Source organism: Gouania willdenowi, chromosome 3, assembly GCF_900634775.1.
Source record: "Gouania willdenowi chromosome 3, fGouWil2.1, whole genome shotgun sequence".
In the NCBI taxonomy this organism is placed as follows: Eukaryota; Metazoa; Chordata; class Actinopteri; order Blenniiformes; family Gobiesocidae; genus Gouania; species Gouania willdenowi.
Window position 1 is genome coordinate 22433258 of NC_041046.1, and position 18305 is coordinate 22451562.

The window sequence follows — 18305 nt, forward strand, 5'->3', positions numbered from 1 at the left end:
CGCAAGGCAAACAGTTTTTGAATTAATTCACTGAAATAACTTTTTAGTAATGTTCTAATTTCTCATTTATTGACACATTTATGTCTAAAACACATCCTGTAGCAGGAAAAAACATTTTCCCCAATATTCCTTTTGAATTCATAACAAACAAATAAATAAAATACTAAAAAAAAAAAACAAAAAAAAAAAAAAAAACCAAAAGGCCGTAGAAAAAAAAAACTTTATTTAAAAAAAAATTTAAAAAAAAGCTGCCAGATTATTTGTGGAAATGTATGAACATTAGAAGCAGACACTATAATGTGTGCAGCTACCAACATAGCACACAGGCATGTTAAACATTTACATCCACATAAAGACGAGGTGAGTAAGAATAATGTCCAGTAACTCAGTGGAATGATGAACTCTCACATTAAAACTGTTACAAAGAGTAAACTAATGCACCCGCCTACCTACAAAACACGAGCATATAAACGATTCATCTATTAAAACACATTACGTTTATAAAGCAGAAAAGCTAAAGGTAGTGCTGTGAGGAACACGTTAGTGCACAATTTATAAATGTCACGTGACTAAAGGAAATGAAAGAAATTAGGTGAACTACTGTACAGTGTGTGTGTGTGTGTGTGTGTTCAGCCCTACTGCACGTGACAGTTATCTCCTTGCTGTGTTTGTTCTTTTATGAGCTGTGTGTCTTTCTGTTCTGGAGTCTTCTGTAACCTTAAAGACCGTCGCATCGCTTTGTCCTCTTTTTGGGGAGAAAGACGCGTCTTGTTTGAGCTCTCAGATGTACCAGTAGAGGGACTGTGGAGTGGAATGGGACCCAAAACCTGCAGTGACAGAAGGGGAACAGATACAGTATGAAGCATTTACTTGGTAAGCACAATATGTTTTGTTCAATTAAGTGATATTTTTTGGGGGGAAAAGGCTTCAACTCTACCACTGACATATTACCTTGATTCCGAACATTATTAAATAAAAGTTTATGTCTTGGCTAAATTCCTACACAAACCTAAACTGTATTATTAAATTTCTGGGGATAAATAGCATGGCAGTGTGTGTGCGCTCACTTTTCCATCAGACGCTGATGGAGCAGTCAGCCGAGGGCTGCAGCGCCTGCCGGTAGTTCTCCTGATAATGAAAGGACTGGCCTCTCCCAGAGGAATATCAGCAAACCCTGAGCAGACAAAGGTAAAATAAAAAAAGTGAACCCAACCTGTGGATTATTCATCCATTATTTTAATTTTTGTACAACGTTTTAGCTGCAGATGTTGGCCTCTTTAGGTGGAGTCCAGATGTAGCCACAAGAATGTCACAAACGCACCTTTCCGCACCAGCTCAGGAAGTCCTTCAGGTCTGAACTCGTCCTCTTCCTGTGGAGTTCTGGGTTTGGGCGTGGTGGTGGCTTTGATCTTCTTGGTCAGGTTGTGAAGGGCTTCCTGTGCGTTGTCTTTGTCACTAATGTCAACATGACCTCGTTTTCCCTGAGGAGACCTCTGAGGTGCTGAAGGAACAACATTCTCCGTGTCGTCTTTCTCCTCCTGGAGTTTAGGGGTAGACCTGCTCTTGGACTGCCGGCGTGTCTCTGTGCTGGTTACACTGTGAGTGTTTTGGCTCTGGGAAATCTGCTCCAGTCGTGTTTTGAGGGCTTCATTAGTCTCTTCCAGTTTGTGGACTTTTACCATTAGGCTGCAGTATTTTTCCATGCACTCATCCGCTTCCCTGCTCTTCTCCTCCAGGACCTTATTTAGTTCCTCAAGCTCACTTCTTGCTTCTTCCAGCTCCTGATCCTTCACCTTCATCTGTCCGCTCTGTTCATGGAGGGCAGCCGTCAGTTCCGTCAGCTCTCGGTTTGTTTCATGAGTCTGCATCGGTCTTTCAGCCTCAACGCGCTTCTTTTCCAGATCTGCCTTCAGATGTTTCAGTTCTTTCTCTCTCTGCTCTGCCTCTGCTCTGAGCTGGGTCACCTCAGTCTGCACCTCCTCTTTGCTCCTCCCACCTCCTGCAATAGACACATCAGTGGGTGAAACCTGAACACTACATTCTCCAAAGACAGGCTTACAGTATTTGAATTTAGAAATTCACTGGTTTCATGTTGAAAAAGCTCTTTCAACATAAAATCAGTCACATGTGTAGGTGCTCACCTGGGCTGTTCAGGATGATCTGCTTCTCCTGCTCCAGCTGTTTGCAGGTCTTCATCCACAGACTCATCTTGCTCAAAGCTGAGTCTCGTTCCTTGGAGAGCCGCGTAGCACGAGATGTTAAATCAGACACCTAGATATATTTATAAATACCATGTCTTTAGTGTTTGTTATATACAGTATATTATATTTGAATGTCCACACCAGTTCTAATAGTAATTGGTGCAGACTCTAAAGTCAACATTTTCCATTTGGTAAAATTGCTCAGTTTGTGCGCGTACCTGTAGATGAAGTTGAGTGACGGATGATTTTTGCATCTCCAGTTCTTTCTCCATGGTGGAAACAGCCGACTGTAGATTGTCCCGTTCTGCTTCAACCTTCTCTCTTTGCTCGTCCGCTGCTCGTCTCTCCTTCTCAGCAGCAGAAAGAGCCGAGGCCAGATTGATTTTTGCTTCTTCAACCGAACTAAGGATCAAACGCAACTCTTGTTTCTCAGCCACTAACTTCTGTTTTTCCTCTTCTTGTTGTTGGACTAAAAAAAGATATTGTTCCTGGTCATGTTTCTCCTTCTCTATCAAATCAAGCTCTGACTGAAGCTTATCCTTCTCCTCAGCCAACTCTCTTTTCTGTTGTTCAAGTGTCTCTTTATCCTTTTCTGCAGAAGCCAGACTGCAGCACAGATCATCTCTCTCTTTTTGCAAAGACGTAAAGCTCAAATGCAGTTTTTCCTTTTCCTCGACAAGTTGGATGTTTTCTATCTCTACCTGTTCTTTCTCTGCACTTAGAGAAAAGATTGATTCGCTACAGGTAATTTCCTTTTCCTGCTGTTGTTTCAAAACTTCATTTTCTTCCTCTTTAGCTTTGATGAGCATTTTAAGCTCCTTTATTTCTTCTTTCAATGCCTCAATATGAATCCTGAAGTTGTTTACTTCGGCTTCACACTGCTCTTTCTCAGAATGAAGCTTCTCCACTTTTGATTGCCACGCCTGCAGAGAACCTAGAAGATGTTCTTTCTCCTCCTCCATCTCTAACAACAAAGACTCCAGTTTCTCTTTCTCCTCGCCTTGTTCTTTAATCTTCTGCTCTAGCAAGTCCTCCCTGTGTTCAGAGGCTGCCAGTTGTGCTTGAAGATCCTCCATGTGCTTCATTTGTCGCTCAGTTGTCTCTCTAACTCCTCTCTGCAGTTCTTCTACCCTGGACTTCTGTCTGTCCTCTTCCTCTCTTCTCTCCACCTCTGCCTTCTCCAGTCCCCTTTCCAATTGCTCTTTGTCAGCCTTTATTTCTTCGATTTCTCTGTTTTTGGCTTCCAGCTCCCTCTCCATGAGCTCTTTCTCAGATCTCAGATGTTCCAGTGTGGCAGAGAGGTCTGATATTTTCTCACTGAGCTCTTTCCTCTCCTCCTCCACCTGAATACACAAATCAGCAATGTTTAGAGAAAGATCATCAAAGGGACAGCAAGAGGAGAAAAAAAAGAGGTTTAAACTGATTATTTATTTGTTGACAGTAACATTCAGATGTATATGTTGTTACCTTATTTCTTTCTTCCACAAGCTCAGCTTGGGCTGTCTCAGTCTGTGGAAAAGTAAATATTAAAATTCACGTCATCATTATATGGCTGTTTTCCTTTATTTCCTTTCAGCCAACCTGCATCACAGCTTCCTCCAGACTTTGCTCAACATCTTCTTTCTCCCGTTCCAGCACCTCAATGCGATCCTGCAGTGAGTCGAACTTCCTCTGAGCAGCTACGAGGACACACACAAATGCACACACCTTCAGACCAAATATACTGAACAATGACCAGGATATAGCATAGTACACTGTCCTAGTAATCACCTTTGAGCTGCTCGCCCATTTTCTTTTTCTTCCTTTCGTCGGACTCGATGCGAACCTGAAGCTTCTCAATTCCAGTTCTCATCTGCTGCACCTCATCCTGTGTAGAGTTCAGACGTGAGGCAATCTCTCCTTTCTCAAGCAAAGACGATTCGAGAGACTGAGAGAGTCGACACACCTCTCCCTCCAAACACTTTAGGAGATGAGCAGGAGAGAAAGGTTAGAATAAATGGCAGATTTAATAATTTGTTGGGCAAACAAATTAAAAATAAATAATGAACAAAAAAATAAAAATTATGTTCCACACCATTTAGGACACATTCTGAAAATACACATGCAACAATTGCTCACCTGTATTTTGCCAACAACGGACTCTGTGCTTTGACTGGCACAGGTGTGATCTTCTTTTATCTGTTGAAGGCAACCAACAAGCCCCTCCCTTTCACTACGCTCTTGTGAGAGAGTCTGATCGAGCAGCTTGACTTCTTCCAACAGCTGCAGGCAGGAGAACAAACATAAATAACAACACTGTTATAGTAATAACATATTGTTGTGCCCACAGTTGTAAAAATAATAGAATTGAAAATTATGCCTGTACAGTTTAAAAGTGTTTGATCAGCAGTTTGAAAAGCCATGCAGGTCGCCTTGTCACTGGTCTCTTTGTGTACCTGTTGTTTTTCCATCTGAAGCTTCTCTGTGCTGCTTTGCAGAGCTTCATATTCCTTCCTTCCTGTTTTGATGTCATCCTCCAGGATGGAAATCAGGTTTCTGGTGTCACAGTTGCTTTTCTCTAGACCGTGAACCTTTTCTCTCCACTGAGCCACAGATAGACTTAACTCATCTCGGTCTTCACAGCAAGAAACCAACTCAGATCTCAGCTGTGTCGTCTAGAGGCAAAAGATCCACTCAGGTTACTCTATAATTACATATCATGTTAACTACAATAGCTTGTGTTTTTCACAAGGCTCTTCTGGCTAATTTTTATGACATTTAGTCATCTTAAACTCTAGATCTTACCTCTGATACAAGCATTTCAATCTGTTGCTCCATTCCAGATGAAGTCTTCCTCTGGGCTTCGATCTCATCCTTCAGAGTGGACCTCTCCACCTGCATGGTCTCCAGCTCATACTCCATTCCCAGAATGTGCTTCTCCAGGTTAGCTTTCTCTGAGCGAGTCCTCTTTAACTCACTCTCCTGCTGAAAGAACTTTTCATCCCACCCACCTGCAGAACAAAATAGTGCAATAAATAAACATTTAAATAATGCAAAACTTTCAGAGTGTGAGCATACCTTTAGCCATCTCCAGTCCCTCCAGCATTTCCATTACATCTGTGAGCTGACATTTAGCAGTTTGCAGCTGCAGAGTTAATGTCTCCTTATCCTCCAACAGTGTGCTTACCTAAATATCAGACACAACAACACAAAAATAAAAACATGATTCTCAGAGTAAAGTTGGGAATGCATCTCTTCTTCAGACTATTATCCTCTATACCTGATGAGAAAGAGCTTTTTCTGTCTCCAAAAAAACACTCAGCTGATTCACAGCACTTTGTGCCTTCTCCTGTGCAGCACAAACTTGTCCCTCCAAATCTTGAATTTGAACTCTCAGCTCAGCTGTCAGCTCCTTTCTGAGCTCAATGTCAGAGGACAGAGCATCAACCTCTGAGTGCAAGGCCTCCACCTCATTTTTGTGGGCTGTGAACGTCTCCTGATGCTGAATAATCTGGGGTGGCCCTGAAAATACAAGCTAAACATCAATCTGTAGAAGAATTTAAATGAAAACCAGCAGCATGTTTTTTTTTTTTTTTAAATTAGGCAACAAAATCATGTGAACCTTTACCATACAATTTTAAAATAATATACATTTATAATCCCACCTTCAAACATCTAAAAAATAGAAACATTGTTCTTTAACAGAAGTCATCAAGGTTTTGCAGCAAACCTTAATATTTAAATTGGCACACTTGACTGTCATCTATCAGTCAAATGTGATGAACATTTGAAATGCATTTAACGCTATGCTTACTGATGTAGGCAGAAAAGAGGCAGAGCACAAGTTGCCTGTATAAACAGTGTTGGTGAGCCCTGCTCTAAAGTATGAGCTTAGTGTGAAACTTAGTTATAAAAAGGCAGGGAAGGAACATTTACCATCATTGATGGAGGATTGTAGAACCAGGCCCAAGGAAGCAGGCTTCAAATCATCATCGGGAGTACAGTTCTCTTCAGGAACCTGCAGTAAAAGCAAGAAAGTATGAACAAATTGGGATTCAAAACTAAATAAAAATATTCACAATTGTAACATCCCCAAAAGCAAGTATTTGAGTATTCCAAGTCTCAGCAAAACAACAACCACAAAAACCCTTGATCACAATCATAGGCACAAAAGCCAGCATCATCTGTGAAGAAGAGAAACAGCCACTCCGTTTACCTGCACACCTCAATCCAATTACTATTTGATTGATGTTGTCAGCAGATCATTCATGTGACCATGTAATGTTAGTATTTCAGCTTATTCATATCATCTGAACATGTATTTTGACCCATTCTTGAGTGATTTTACCTGTTTGTGCAGCTCCTCCTCCTCCTTAGTGCTCATATCCTCAACACTAGTAGTGTGCGTCTCCAATGTCTTGCTCGTCTGTTCTTCTTCTTCACAGAGTTCCACCTCCCTACTCCAACACAGGAAGACTGGATTTAGTCTTTAACTTCTACAACACACCTTCCTGTGAAGTTTGAAACTGTACCCGAGGGCCTCCTCAGTCTGCTGCTCATTCAGAGGAGATTTGTTGCTGGTACTGACGCTCACACTAAGTGCTGGTTCCTCATCATTTTGCCCCGCTGCAGCTTCAGTAAAAAGAATATAAAAGAGCATGTGTTATTTCTAACAAAAGTCATACATTTTACAGAAATAAATGACTATGGATTTGCTTGTCACTAACCAGCAGCCTCCACGTCAGTGATTGTATCTGCTGTGGATTCAGAGAGCTGCTGGATGAGGCCTTGCTGTTGGCCCACCTGCTCCAGCAGTGAATCGTAACGCTGCTTAAACATAGTCAGCTCTTCCTGTAAATCTGACAACTTCTGGTGGAGTTTGGCCTGTTCGGCCTCAAACTGCTCACAGCTGTGGGATAGGAAACAATGCAGAGATGATGATTTCAGTGACTCAATGGGGCGTTACGTTCAGTAGAAGTCTGAATGCAGACATACCGATCTGTGTTGTCTTGCTCCATCTTCTTGTCCCTCATCTGGATCTCTTCCTTCAGACTTTCCTGCTTTTGCTCTGATGACACAAGCGAGTGCTGAAGACAATCATTCTCCTCTTTAAGTAAAGCCACCTCATCTTCTTGTCTCCTTATGGTTTCATACATCTGCAACTGTTTCTCCTCAGCTTGACTCACACTGGACTGTAGTTTGTGGGTTTCTTCAGAGAGCTGATCATAATTAGATTTTAGCTGAAGCTTTTCTCGCTCTAGACGATCAAAGTTCAAAATAAACTCTTTTTTCTCAGCATTTAATGTTGACAATTTCTCTTTAAGTTGAACTATTTCCTCGTTTATCAGCTTTAGAGTGAACTCGAGTTCAGTTTTCTCTTCAGTGAGCTGAACAGATACTGACTGAGCTTGGTGTTTCTCAGCTGTTAATGCATCGATTTTAATTTCTGCCTCCTGTTTGTCTTCAGTTAACTGCTTAGTGAGGGTCTGCAGCTGCCTGTTCTCCTCTGATAACATCTCCACACTGCCTTCCAACTGTGTTTGCTGTGCTTTCATTTTAAATACTTCACTTTCAACTTGATCTTTTTCATCAGTTAGCTGTTTCAAAGCTGTCCGAAGGTTGCATTTGTCCTGGTGGAGTGCTGCCTTCTCCTCTGTGAGCTCACTGATCTTAGACTCTAAAATGGAAACGCTCTCTTCCAGCTGATTTCGTCTTACTTCTCCCTCCTCCAGACGACTTATTTCACAGCTTCTCTCAAACAGCTCCTCCTGTGCAGTGACATATTTGGACTCCAGTTCAGAGTTCTGGGACTGCACTTCATTCAAGCGATTTTCCAGGACAGAAACCTAAAAACAAAAGCAGAGGATAAAACAATGAACCCAAATAAATCTGTATGAATGTTTGTAACAATAGGTTCAAACTCAGAACAAGTGAGTTTGTGTATAAAGCCAAACCTGAGCTTTGCTATCTTCAAGTTCGACCTCCATGTGAGACTTTTCAGTATTATTCTGTACCAGCTGAGCCTCCAAAAACTTTACAGTTGATTTTAGCTCCTCGACCTGACTATCAAAGGTGTTCATGAGGGTCTCGTTGTCCTCCAGGTCCATCTGCAGCATTTCCAGCTGCACCTTGAATAGTGGTGTAAACAAAAAAAAACTGATTTAAAATCACCTTTCTTTAACTACACCCGTAGAAGCAGTAGTTAGTAAAACACGAGTAAATACAAACCTTGATTTTGTTCAGGGCATCCATCTTTTCTTTCAGGAGCTCTGCAGTTTTGCCTTGGTCAGCCACAGCCTTATTCAGCTTCTCCTTCAGGCTCTTTATGGTGAGGTCTCTCTCTTCCAAGCCTCGTGAAGCAGCAGACAGAGTCGTCTTCATGGTTTTGATCTCTTCACGACGTGAACTCAGCTCCCCTTTGGCAGCACTTACAGATTTCTTTGTGGTTTCAAGCTGTTCCTTAAGGCTCTTCTCTTTACTGAGGAATAATTCAGTCTGCAGAGCATGACTTTGAGATTCCTTACTCATCTTCTCTGAGAGATCGTTCACCTCTTTTTCCAAACTAGAGATCACACTGAGTTTCTCAGCAAGGGTTTTCTCCAGATTGGACTTGTCTTCAATTGTGGACAACTGACTTTTCTCAAGTGCTTCAAAAGACTTTTTCAGGTCAGTGTGAGACTGAATGACAACATCTAGTTCATTCTTTAAGACTGGAAGCTTCTCTGCTGCCTCTTTGTTTACACCCACGCATTCCTCTAAAGAAGAAATCTGCTGCAGGAGGGTGTTGATCTTCTGGATGTGGTCACTCTGGACCGCCTTGGAAAAATAGATTTAGATTGTTACACCAAAATCACAAAGAGAATAAAAAATAGAACTACATCAGCAGCATGAAGGTAACATGAGACAGGTCTGTCCAGATTCTTATTTTCCCAGATCCTGTCTAACTTTACTGTTGCAACAATGAGCTACCTGATGCAACAAATGACTCTTCACATCTGAAAACATGTAGAACAGATGTGAGGCATTAAGAGCTCATTACAACTACAAGTGAGCTAGCTTGCTGCCTTGTGGAAGGCGCTATTACTGTTCTATTACTATTTTCTTCAAACAAAAAATGCATTTGAGGCCTTTGCATTTAAAAATTAAGATTTAATGTGAGGATGTGTGGAATGACCAGGGTACTTTACCTCCGACTCTGATTCCATCTTCTGAACTCTATTTTCCAGCTCCCTTGTTTGTTTTTCCCTCTCTTGTGTCTGGCTCTGCTGGTCCTTTAGCTCCATATCCAGTTGTGTGAGCTCCTCTGATTTTTTCTTGTACATTGTTCTGAGCCCTTCCTCTTCATCCGACAACTTCTTAACTTGTTTCTGCAGCTCACTTCCCAGTTGCTCCTTGACCTTCAACAACTGCTCCATGGAGCTGATCTGAAAAACAAAAAACAAAAAACAAAACACAAAACTTCAGGACAGCAGTACCAAGCATATGTAATCACAGGTGGAGGTTAACAGGTTTGCTTCAGATCTTACAAAGCCATATTGTGTTATGAAAAGTTTTAAACCAATCAAATCAGACCTTGTTTTTGTTGAGCAGCAGCTCTTGTTGTGCTTCCTCTAGCTCCAGCTTTATATGCTCCATCTCTTCAGCCTTTGCTGAAACACTCACCTCACACTGCTTTAGTACAGCTGCCTTCTCCTCAGTCAGCCTAACAATGATCAAACATACAAAGATGATAAAAACACTCCATATGTGGCATTTTAAAACATTTCAGATGGCATTTCTTTATGAAATATTTACACTGCTGAACAGTTGCTGCCATCTCATACACATACACAACAGCGTTATCAATTTGAGCCACTAAAAAAAAAATAAAGATTAAAAAAAGACCAACGCTGAATCAGGACGTCTTACCTGAGGTTCTGCGCCTCATGTTGAGCTGTGATTTGTGAGAGGTTTTCCTTCAGCTGTCTGATTTCAGCCTGAGCCAGATCCACCAACTGGTCTTTGGATTGCACAAGTTCACAGGCTGCCTGGTGCTCATCCTGTAGCGCTTTGTTAGTCTTCTCTGCATCCTCTGCCCGATGTACTTCCTTTTGTAAAAGGAGCTTCAAGTCCTTGACCTGCTCGGATAATTATTTTTTATTTTTTTAAAAAGGTAGAATAATTAAAAAAAGTAATTTTGGAATCAATAAAAACTGGGTTAAGCATTTATTCAAAGGATTTCCATCTTGCATTACAAACATTTTGAGGGAGAAAATGTTTGTGGTAGAATGATTTCTCAAAAAACTTGCATTACAAATAATCCATTAAGAGCTTGTTGAAGGTTCTACAGTATAACATTGTTTTTAGAGAGCAATGTTTCTCTATGCAGATTAGGATGATGTTGACATCAAATCTGAGTATTTTAAAAAGGTTAACTCACCTGAGCTTCCAGGCGATCCATTTGAATGCTGTAATTCTCCAGATCTTTGTTGTTTTTCTGCTCTGACTCAGTGAACTGACACTGAAGCTGATTGTATTGATGTTCTTTCTCCTCCAGCTCTGTACTTTTTAAAAGGAGTTCTCCCTTCAAGGAGTCGGTGTGAGCAGACAGACGGGCCTTATCCTCCTCTGCACTCGCAAGTTTCTTCTGCACGAGACAAGAAAAAATATTAAGTGAGGTTTAATCTGCTTTGTGTTTACCATGTTCTAGATTAAGTGTCTAAGGGTTTTAGCAATCAAATGTTTTGTCTACCTCTATTTAAATAGACAATGAATAATGTCCACCTATCCATTTAAACTGTTACCTTAAGCTCATCATTAGCTTCATTTATTGAGCCAAGACGGCTCTCCAGGTTGGTAATTTGGTCATTGAGCTTCTTTTGCACCGCCTCAGTTTCATTAATGAGGGTCTCTTTCTTAGTCTTCCACTCCAACAAACTTAGATGCTCCTTCTTCAGGTCAGCACACTCTGCCTGGCTCACAGCTATACTGGATTTTAACTCTTGACCCTCTTTCTCCAACACAAGCAGCCTGTTGCTCAGCCTCTCTGCTTCTTGTTTTTCTTTCTGGAGTTCACTCTGAGACCTACAAGGTGATGAAACATAAATACTGTGTGAAAAGCCAACTAACTAAACATTCAAATGTTTTACCACAGAGTTGTGGTTACCTTCTATATCTGTGCATTGCAATAGTTTACCTGTCGCTTTTGTTTTCTGCATCCGAGAGTGATTTCTTCAAGTTGTCCAACTCTGTTGCTGATGTCTTAGTCTGGTGCTCCAGTTTTGTCTGAAGTCTCTTCAGTTCCTCAGCCTGTACCTCTGATTTAGCTAAACAATCAGAAGATATCAGTTATACAACTTAAAATATATATATAAAAAAACATAAAAATGAATGAAGCTGCCAACAGAACATCTACCTTTGAGATCATCGAGTAAACCCTGATGCCGCTTTAGACTCTGCTCTGAAGTTTTCTTTTCTTCCTCAAATTGAGTCAGGCGTCTGCTGCTCTGGTCCAACTGCACAGTAACACAGTTTTTGTCTTTCTGTAGGTCCTGGAACAACAAATAATTATCTGAGTAAGTGTTTTTCACATTTGGGTTTCAAATTCTTAATTATATTTTCATATAATAATGCTCTGGAAGATAAAGATGCAAGTGAAACATCTACAGTTACTGAAAGGATTTTCCAAAATAAAGCTACCAACCTCCATTTTCTTACGCAGCTCTTGCTCTTTGGACTGGCTGGCCTGGAGGCTTTGCTCGGACCTCAGAAGTTTCTGTTTCTGCTCCTCTATGTCTCTTTCTAATTTATTTTTTTGGTGGGACACCTGGGAAGTAATTTGTGTGACTATTAACGTTCAAAGTCTATGTACAAATTAAGCACTTTCCCTTACAAACAAAGTTTGTTGGTGTATGCTTGACATAAGCAAAAAAAAAAACTGAAAAATTTAAATCAGAGCACAATACTGAAACATACTGACCTTCTCCATATCGGCCTGCAGCACATTGTGCTCCTTTTTCAGCTGTTGAACTTCCTGTGTCAGCTTGGTCCTGGTCTGGTTCAGCTGCTGATCCAAAGCCTGGTGAGAGCTTTGCAATTGGGCAAGCTCCTACACAAAATAAATAACGTTGAAAAGTGTTGAACTGAATACTATTAAGTCTACAAATGCTGTTAGTAAACATCTATAGCACCTTCTGTGAGTCTCTCTCTTGGTCCTTGAGTTTTTGCTCCAGGGCTCGTCGGCAGCTCTCAGCATTGTGCCTCTGACAGCTCATCTCCTCTGTGACCTGTTTCAGCTTCTGCTCAACTGACGAATACTGAGAAGAAGACAGCACAGCTTTATACTCTGCTGTTTCTTCAACAAAACTTCCACAAGGAACTGAAAAACTACTTCTATAGATTTTAAGATGTCAACGAAGCCCACCTTAGTCAAGAGCTGCTGGTGTTTGTCTGTGGTCTGGGTCAGCTCTTGACTGGTCTTGGTCACGTCTCGTTCTCGCTCACTCAGATCTTTGCGAGCCTGGTTCAGTTGAGTCTGTAGCTCTTGCAGTTTGGAAGCTTGGTTATGGATTTCTTTCTCCTGATTGAACAAATTCCTCTCCAGCTCTGACACGCGGCCACGCAGCTCTAATAAAATGAAGACAATGACTTTGAAATGTGCACACTGAAAACTTTTTTTAGAGCAACAAAAAGCAGCACAAGTTTACATTTTGACTGAAAAAGCTGCTAAATGATCCTACAAGCAAGCTGAATGCATCACTCTAATAGAAAACAATGGGATGCTTACAGGCAGTGGGGCCATGTGACATCATCAATCACATAATTTCAAGATGGCGGAAACTTAAACCGTAAAGTCGTCCCATTTTTAAAAGACAACAAAATGAATAAGGTGCATACTAATTAATTTTGTTAGGCATAGATCTTCTGTCTTCTAATAAATATATTTCAAAGATTTTAGGCCAAGCTTGTAAAAACAGTGGAGGATCCCTTTACGGTGAAGGGGAGACACAAACACCTGTGGAGCATTTTAAGCATCAACATTTGCAAACATGGTTGTGTATTCTTGAAATAAAATGCTGAGAATTAGGTAGAAAAAATATAACTAATTACAATAACTGACCTTGGTTCAGTGTCTTTAGCTGCTCCGTCTGCTGGGAGGATGCATTAGGACTCGGCATGACCCTAGTGGAGCTCATCCTCTGACAGGCTTTGATTGGCGTCTCCTCATGAGCATCCCAAAGGGAAGTGCTTCGTTTTTTCAGAGGTGTTTCCAATGTGTCCACAGACTGGCGGTGGAGAGACTGATCCTGCTGTTGCCATGGGAATATAGATGATCCAGCTTGGCGAGCAGCGATGTCCTTGTGGCTTACACTGACTGATGTCTGGCTCAAGAGCTGGGAAAACAGTTTATGGTTTAAAAACAACACAGAGAAGATTTGTGTGGCTTAAAAATGAATGTTTTTAAAAGTAACTCACTTTGACCTGCAGTACTTTGAGCTCTGTCTCCAGTCTTTTTCTTTCTTCTATCTCTTGGTTGTATTTTTCCTGAAGCTCCTCTAGTTTGTTATCTGTTAAACACATGCAATGCACACGTTGGAGTAATCAGTAGTGCTTGTATAAAGTAACTATAATTATTCTAATAAAGCTATCTTTATTAACTATTCTTAACTTTATAATTACTGTAGAGTTAGAAAAATGTCATGTTGATTGAGTGAACGGACTCCCAAAACCAGTACTATCACCAACTATGACAAAAGAGATTAACGTCATTTAGGGAAAAAAAACATTAACTGCGCTACCTTGGTGTTTGTTGGCAGCCGGTAGCGGAGTAGGAAAACTCTTCTGTGGAGTAGAGTAAGGCTGCAGCTCGGAGGAGGACATGGAGGACGAGCCAGCAGGCTGAGAACGCTCAAGTTCATTCTTATACCTGTAAGTATAGATCAAGTACATGTTACATGACATGTTTTCAATCTTTCATAAAAACAAGTGCCTCTTGAGTCACAGTAGATCTTTTCGTCCAACTTTCATTCCAACTATTTAACCACAACACAACTAGCCAGTATGTTACTAACACAGAAGCTTTCTGCACTCACTTCTTGAGCTCCTGCTCCAGACGCTCTATGGTCTTCCTGCAGGAGTTCAGCTGACTCTCCAGGTAGCTCACCTAAGCCCAAGAAAAAAGAGGTGAAACTCAGATGTCAGACTTTTGTGCCATCTCGAGTATTGTATAGAGTCGCCCCTGGTATTTTGTACCACACAACTAGTATTGATATTTCATGGGTAATAAAGTATTTAACGAACAAGACATCAGTGTTAATGAGCGTGTGTTTGATTAGAATGTAGAAATTGTTGTAGAAAAAAACTGAAAAAAACAGTGTAATAAAGCCTTTAACCATGAGTGCTCGACAGCTAAATGTTAACTTGTTTTTAGAAACTGACCTGCTGCTCCTTAACACCGAGCTCATGGACGGCTTTTTGACGAGTTTTATCCAGAGAATCACAGGACTCCACCAAAGTCTGCTTTTCTCTCTTCAGAGCTGAGATCTCTGTTCGTTCATTATCCACCTGAGGAGAAACAGACACCAATGGTTATCATATGTACTAATACAGTTCAACCAAGACATTTCTTTCTTCTGTACCCACATTGTGCTGTAGACAGCCAGCAGTCTGTCGGTGCCTATTGCAGCTTACAGTACATGTATATCTTGAAGTAAAGCACATTGTGAGAGTTTAATCTGTTAAAGTGCTCTATAAAGAATATTTGTTTATATCAGACATGAAGTGGGGTACACTAGTCTGTTTCAGGCTCAACGTGTACAAACAGGTAACACATTTCACTGCTGTGGGGAATTCAGAGACTACAATTAACCTTAAATACATGTTTGGTTGTTTTACTATGGTAGAAACAGTTGAAACTAATGGGAGAGCATTGATACTTTAAATAGAAGTCCCAAGTGTGTTGAGAGTGTAACCCAGTTGCTTTTTGCTTTGAGGCAGCAGCACAAACCATTGCATCAACATCATGCTACACCCCTTTAAACCTTTTTTTTTTTCAGGCTATTCAATGTTTCTGTGAGCTTATTTATTCTCTGTTATTGCACACTTTATAAATGCTCACCTTCTGTTTCTGCTTCTGCAAAACGGCCTCTAAGGAGTCCAACTGAAACTGCTTCTGTGAACGTTCCTTCTTCAGCTTGTCCAGCTGGACCTCCATCTCCTGGATCTTCTGCAGGGCTTTCCCAGGAAGTCCATCCTTCCACTCCTCTACTGCCCAACTCATGGTTTTTATCCTGACTGCACAAACACACAAACAAGCAACATCAAAGTGAAACTGAAGTTGGACTTTATTTACCTATTCATTGAATGTGGCAGATGGTGAATAATAAACTAATGCCAAGTTTGCTGGACATACAGTATGTAAGCTTTATATGATGTTTTAACAGACTTCTAATAATAGAAACAATCAAAACAGGATTTAGTTTCAGGCAGATCACAAAGGAGTAAAGTTAGTTCAAATTAGGGCTGGGCGATTTGGCCTAAAATAAAAAAAAATCTCTGATTTTTTAAAGAAATAGAGTTTCGATTTATTTTTATTTTTTTTCAATGCACTTAAAATGACTGCAGACATCAGATACAGTATATTGTCAAAGTGCAACTTTATTGCTGTGATTGTCCCCATGAGTTAAAATGCATAGAACAATCCCAAAATAAAAAGTAAATGAGACCCTGTCATTCAACAATTTCAAGCTTTAACCCAGGTTTAAGCAAAAAAAAAAAAAAACTTGAATTTTCAAAATAAAAATCGTTTTTAGCTACAAATTCGATAAATCGTTGTTTTTTTTTTTTTTTTGCCTAGCCCTAGTTCAAATGTTTGGTTTTCAATGGCTATGTGACAGTGATAAATAATAATGTTCTCATTATCTTAAGCCATAATGATTCAGCTGTTCATCAGTATTTTATCTTTAATAACCTAACCTTTGTGAGTAAGAATTCATCTAAACAAAGTTTTAACAAAATTACAATAATGACGTATGGTTCTTTCTTGACTGCTTTAATAACAAAATTAGACTTTTATATAGGGGTGTCCTGATTAAAACGTTTTCCCCTCCAATACGATACCGATCCAATAGCAGCACTAATCATACCTACTTTTTTTTTTTAACTTATTTTGTAGGAAGGGTATATGATATTAGATCGTTAAGGATTACAAAATGACGATGATCTCCTAAATCACGGAGATCGTAGAACCGTCTGTAGTTCACATTTTGTCTGCGTCATATGTCTGTCGTCCATACAAACAGAACTTTACTTCAAAAACTTTTTTCAGCAACTCAGAGCTGCCCTGAAAAAAGCAACACTACATAATTTAATCAAATTTCAGCCTTAATGAAGGAAAAAGTCAAAAGTGAAACAAAATGTTGTTATTGTGCTGCTAGTGATTAATAAAAGGGTCTTTGTGGCATTTTTCTCCACTGATTTTGACCCATTATTGTTTTTCTTGTAAAACTATTGAAAAAAATAAAATAAAATAATAATAATAAATGGAGTTTATATCACCTATTGCCATTTTGAGGAAAAATATAGAGATATGAATATTGGTCCATATCACCCAGGCCTAATGTAACCAAAGCAGTAACGTTTTATTTTGTAAAGGATATGATTGTCTAAACTGTGTGAAATGAGGTGTTCAAACACTGCTTAAAATAGGATTTTATTAATATGAGTGTGTTACTCAATAACAAATATAAATCACTTGACTGATATGCTGCCTTGGAATGGAGCAAGTGTTGCTAATGCTACACCACTTTAGTTGAACAAAGTAAAAAGACTGTGTGACTAAAATAACTTGTCAGCCTTTTTGTTTGATGTTAATTGCACTATGAACCAGTTTGATGAATTGCTTACATACAAGTAAAAAAAAAAAGATTAAAAAAAAAAAAAAGGTGATGATTTTAAGTAAGTGATTTGGTTTGTTTTATTGGTAAATAACTTTAAAACAGTCTAAATTATTTGAATGAAAAAAAAATCGTGATTGTGATATGACGTTTTTCCCATATCGCCCACCCCTAGTGTGGAATGTTAGAAAATCCCTAATAAAGTAATATCACCTCATATATATCAGAACAATAGTCAGCAACATTAGGAATGATAAAAAGTGATCTATTTATCTTTAATCAATGGGTTACATACATTCCAACCTTAAACATAAGAATACAATTGAACAGAATTAATAAAAAAAAATTATTAGAAGACGACCCTGAAAAATAATGCTAAACAAAAAAACTATTTATGTATTTGGAGTGCTTATATTAAAGATTGTAGATGTAGGCCGATATAATCTAATACTAATTTTTTTTTATTGCTGATAAGGGACACCCTTACTTTTATAATATTAATATCGATAAATATCGTTGAGTTTGATTAATTGGTTTTAAATATGCAACAACAACAACAACAACTTGTGATGTTCCCTCGTCGTGTATAATACATTAAGCCTCTGTGAATCAACAACTAAAACACATTCAAAAAGGAGTAGGAAGTGGTTCAGACTTCAATGAACCTACACCCAAATCCCTTCAAAATAAAAGTGCAGTATTACTCATCAAAATGTATTCAGATCAAGTGAATAATAATAATAGTTATAGTAATAACATAATGAAGCCATGACGACTACAAACTAAGCATTGTTTTATAATAATGGAGGGATAATTTATTCAAAAAACATAAATATTACAAATTATCGTAACATAACAAACTTACGTCTAAATACAAAACACTGGTCACTAAAAGTATTTGTAACCCAAAAGCTCTCTTCTTCTGTTAGTTGTATAAATAGACAAATGTTGCATTGTCAAAAATACACAAACATTACCAGGCGATGCTGATTTTATCTCAATTAACATTTATTAGCACAATGCAATGTAGCTACATGTGCTAAGCTCCGTAAAGCTTGGTTTTAGCGTTCATTTTTAAATATTTCGTGGTTAAAATTATGCTAAATGCGTGTTATAAGTTTACATATGGGGAATAACGTAGTAGACATAAGAGGAGTGAGATAAATATGAAGATAAATGGACTTACTTTGGGCGCCTCTTTACTCCTTCATTGACTGTTGGTCTAAAAAATTCAAACTCCAGCGGAGGAAAC

At 39.3% G+C, this 18305-nt stretch overlaps 1 protein-coding gene across 3 annotated transcripts; it reads right to left on the minus strand.

Annotated features, from left to right (window-relative positions):
* Positions 1-202: 202 nt before the first annotated feature.
* cenpf (centromere protein F) lies at positions 203-18305 on the minus strand. Of its 3 annotated transcripts, none has more exons than XM_028441928.1 (38): positions 18240-18305; positions 15277-15452; positions 14598-14723; positions 14252-14322; positions 13958-14085; positions 13635-13726; positions 13279-13552; positions 12583-12785; positions 12350-12475; positions 12139-12267; positions 11863-11985; positions 11575-11710; positions 11356-11485; positions 10964-11243; positions 10600-10806; positions 10089-10297; positions 9843-9882; positions 9368-9604; positions 8409-8996; positions 8135-8308; positions 7176-8026; positions 6908-7089; positions 6713-6812; positions 6529-6637; positions 6117-6198; positions 5461-5702; positions 5259-5367; positions 4986-5191; positions 4637-4855; positions 4320-4463; positions 3972-4161; positions 3783-3880; positions 3669-3710; positions 2420-3544; positions 2142-2271; positions 1322-1999; positions 1068-1174; positions 203-827 (listed from the first exon to the last, which is right to left on the minus strand). In XM_028441928.1, exons 2-38 carry the CDS (start codon positions 15436-15438, stop codon positions 636-638), a joined length of 8241 nt encoding a protein of 2746 aa, XP_028297729.1. In that variant the 5' UTR covers positions 15439-15452; positions 18240-18305; the 3' UTR covers positions 203-635. The 3 variants fall into 3 exon arrangements, with proteins under 3 accessions (XP_028297729.1, XP_028297720.1, XP_028297716.1); XM_028441919.1 differs by having other exon boundaries at positions 2142-2232; positions 9753-9882; XM_028441915.1 differs by having other exon boundaries at positions 9753-9882.

Excerpts from the sequence above, each read along its gene's own strand:
- cenpf (XM_028441915.1), bottom strand. The coding sequence starts at position 15,438 with ATGAGTTGGGCAGTAGAGGAGTGGAAGGATGGACTTCCTGGGAAAGCC. Across the intron at positions 8,997-9,367 it reads AGATGGAATCAGAGTCGGAG|GCGGTCCAGAGTGACCACAT; the intron begins GTAAAGTACCCT and ends TATTTTTCCAAG. Across the intron at positions 7,090-7,175 it reads GAGCAAGACAACACAGATCG|CTGTGAGCAGTTTGAGGCCG; the intron begins GTATGTCTGCAT and ends CCTATCCCACAG.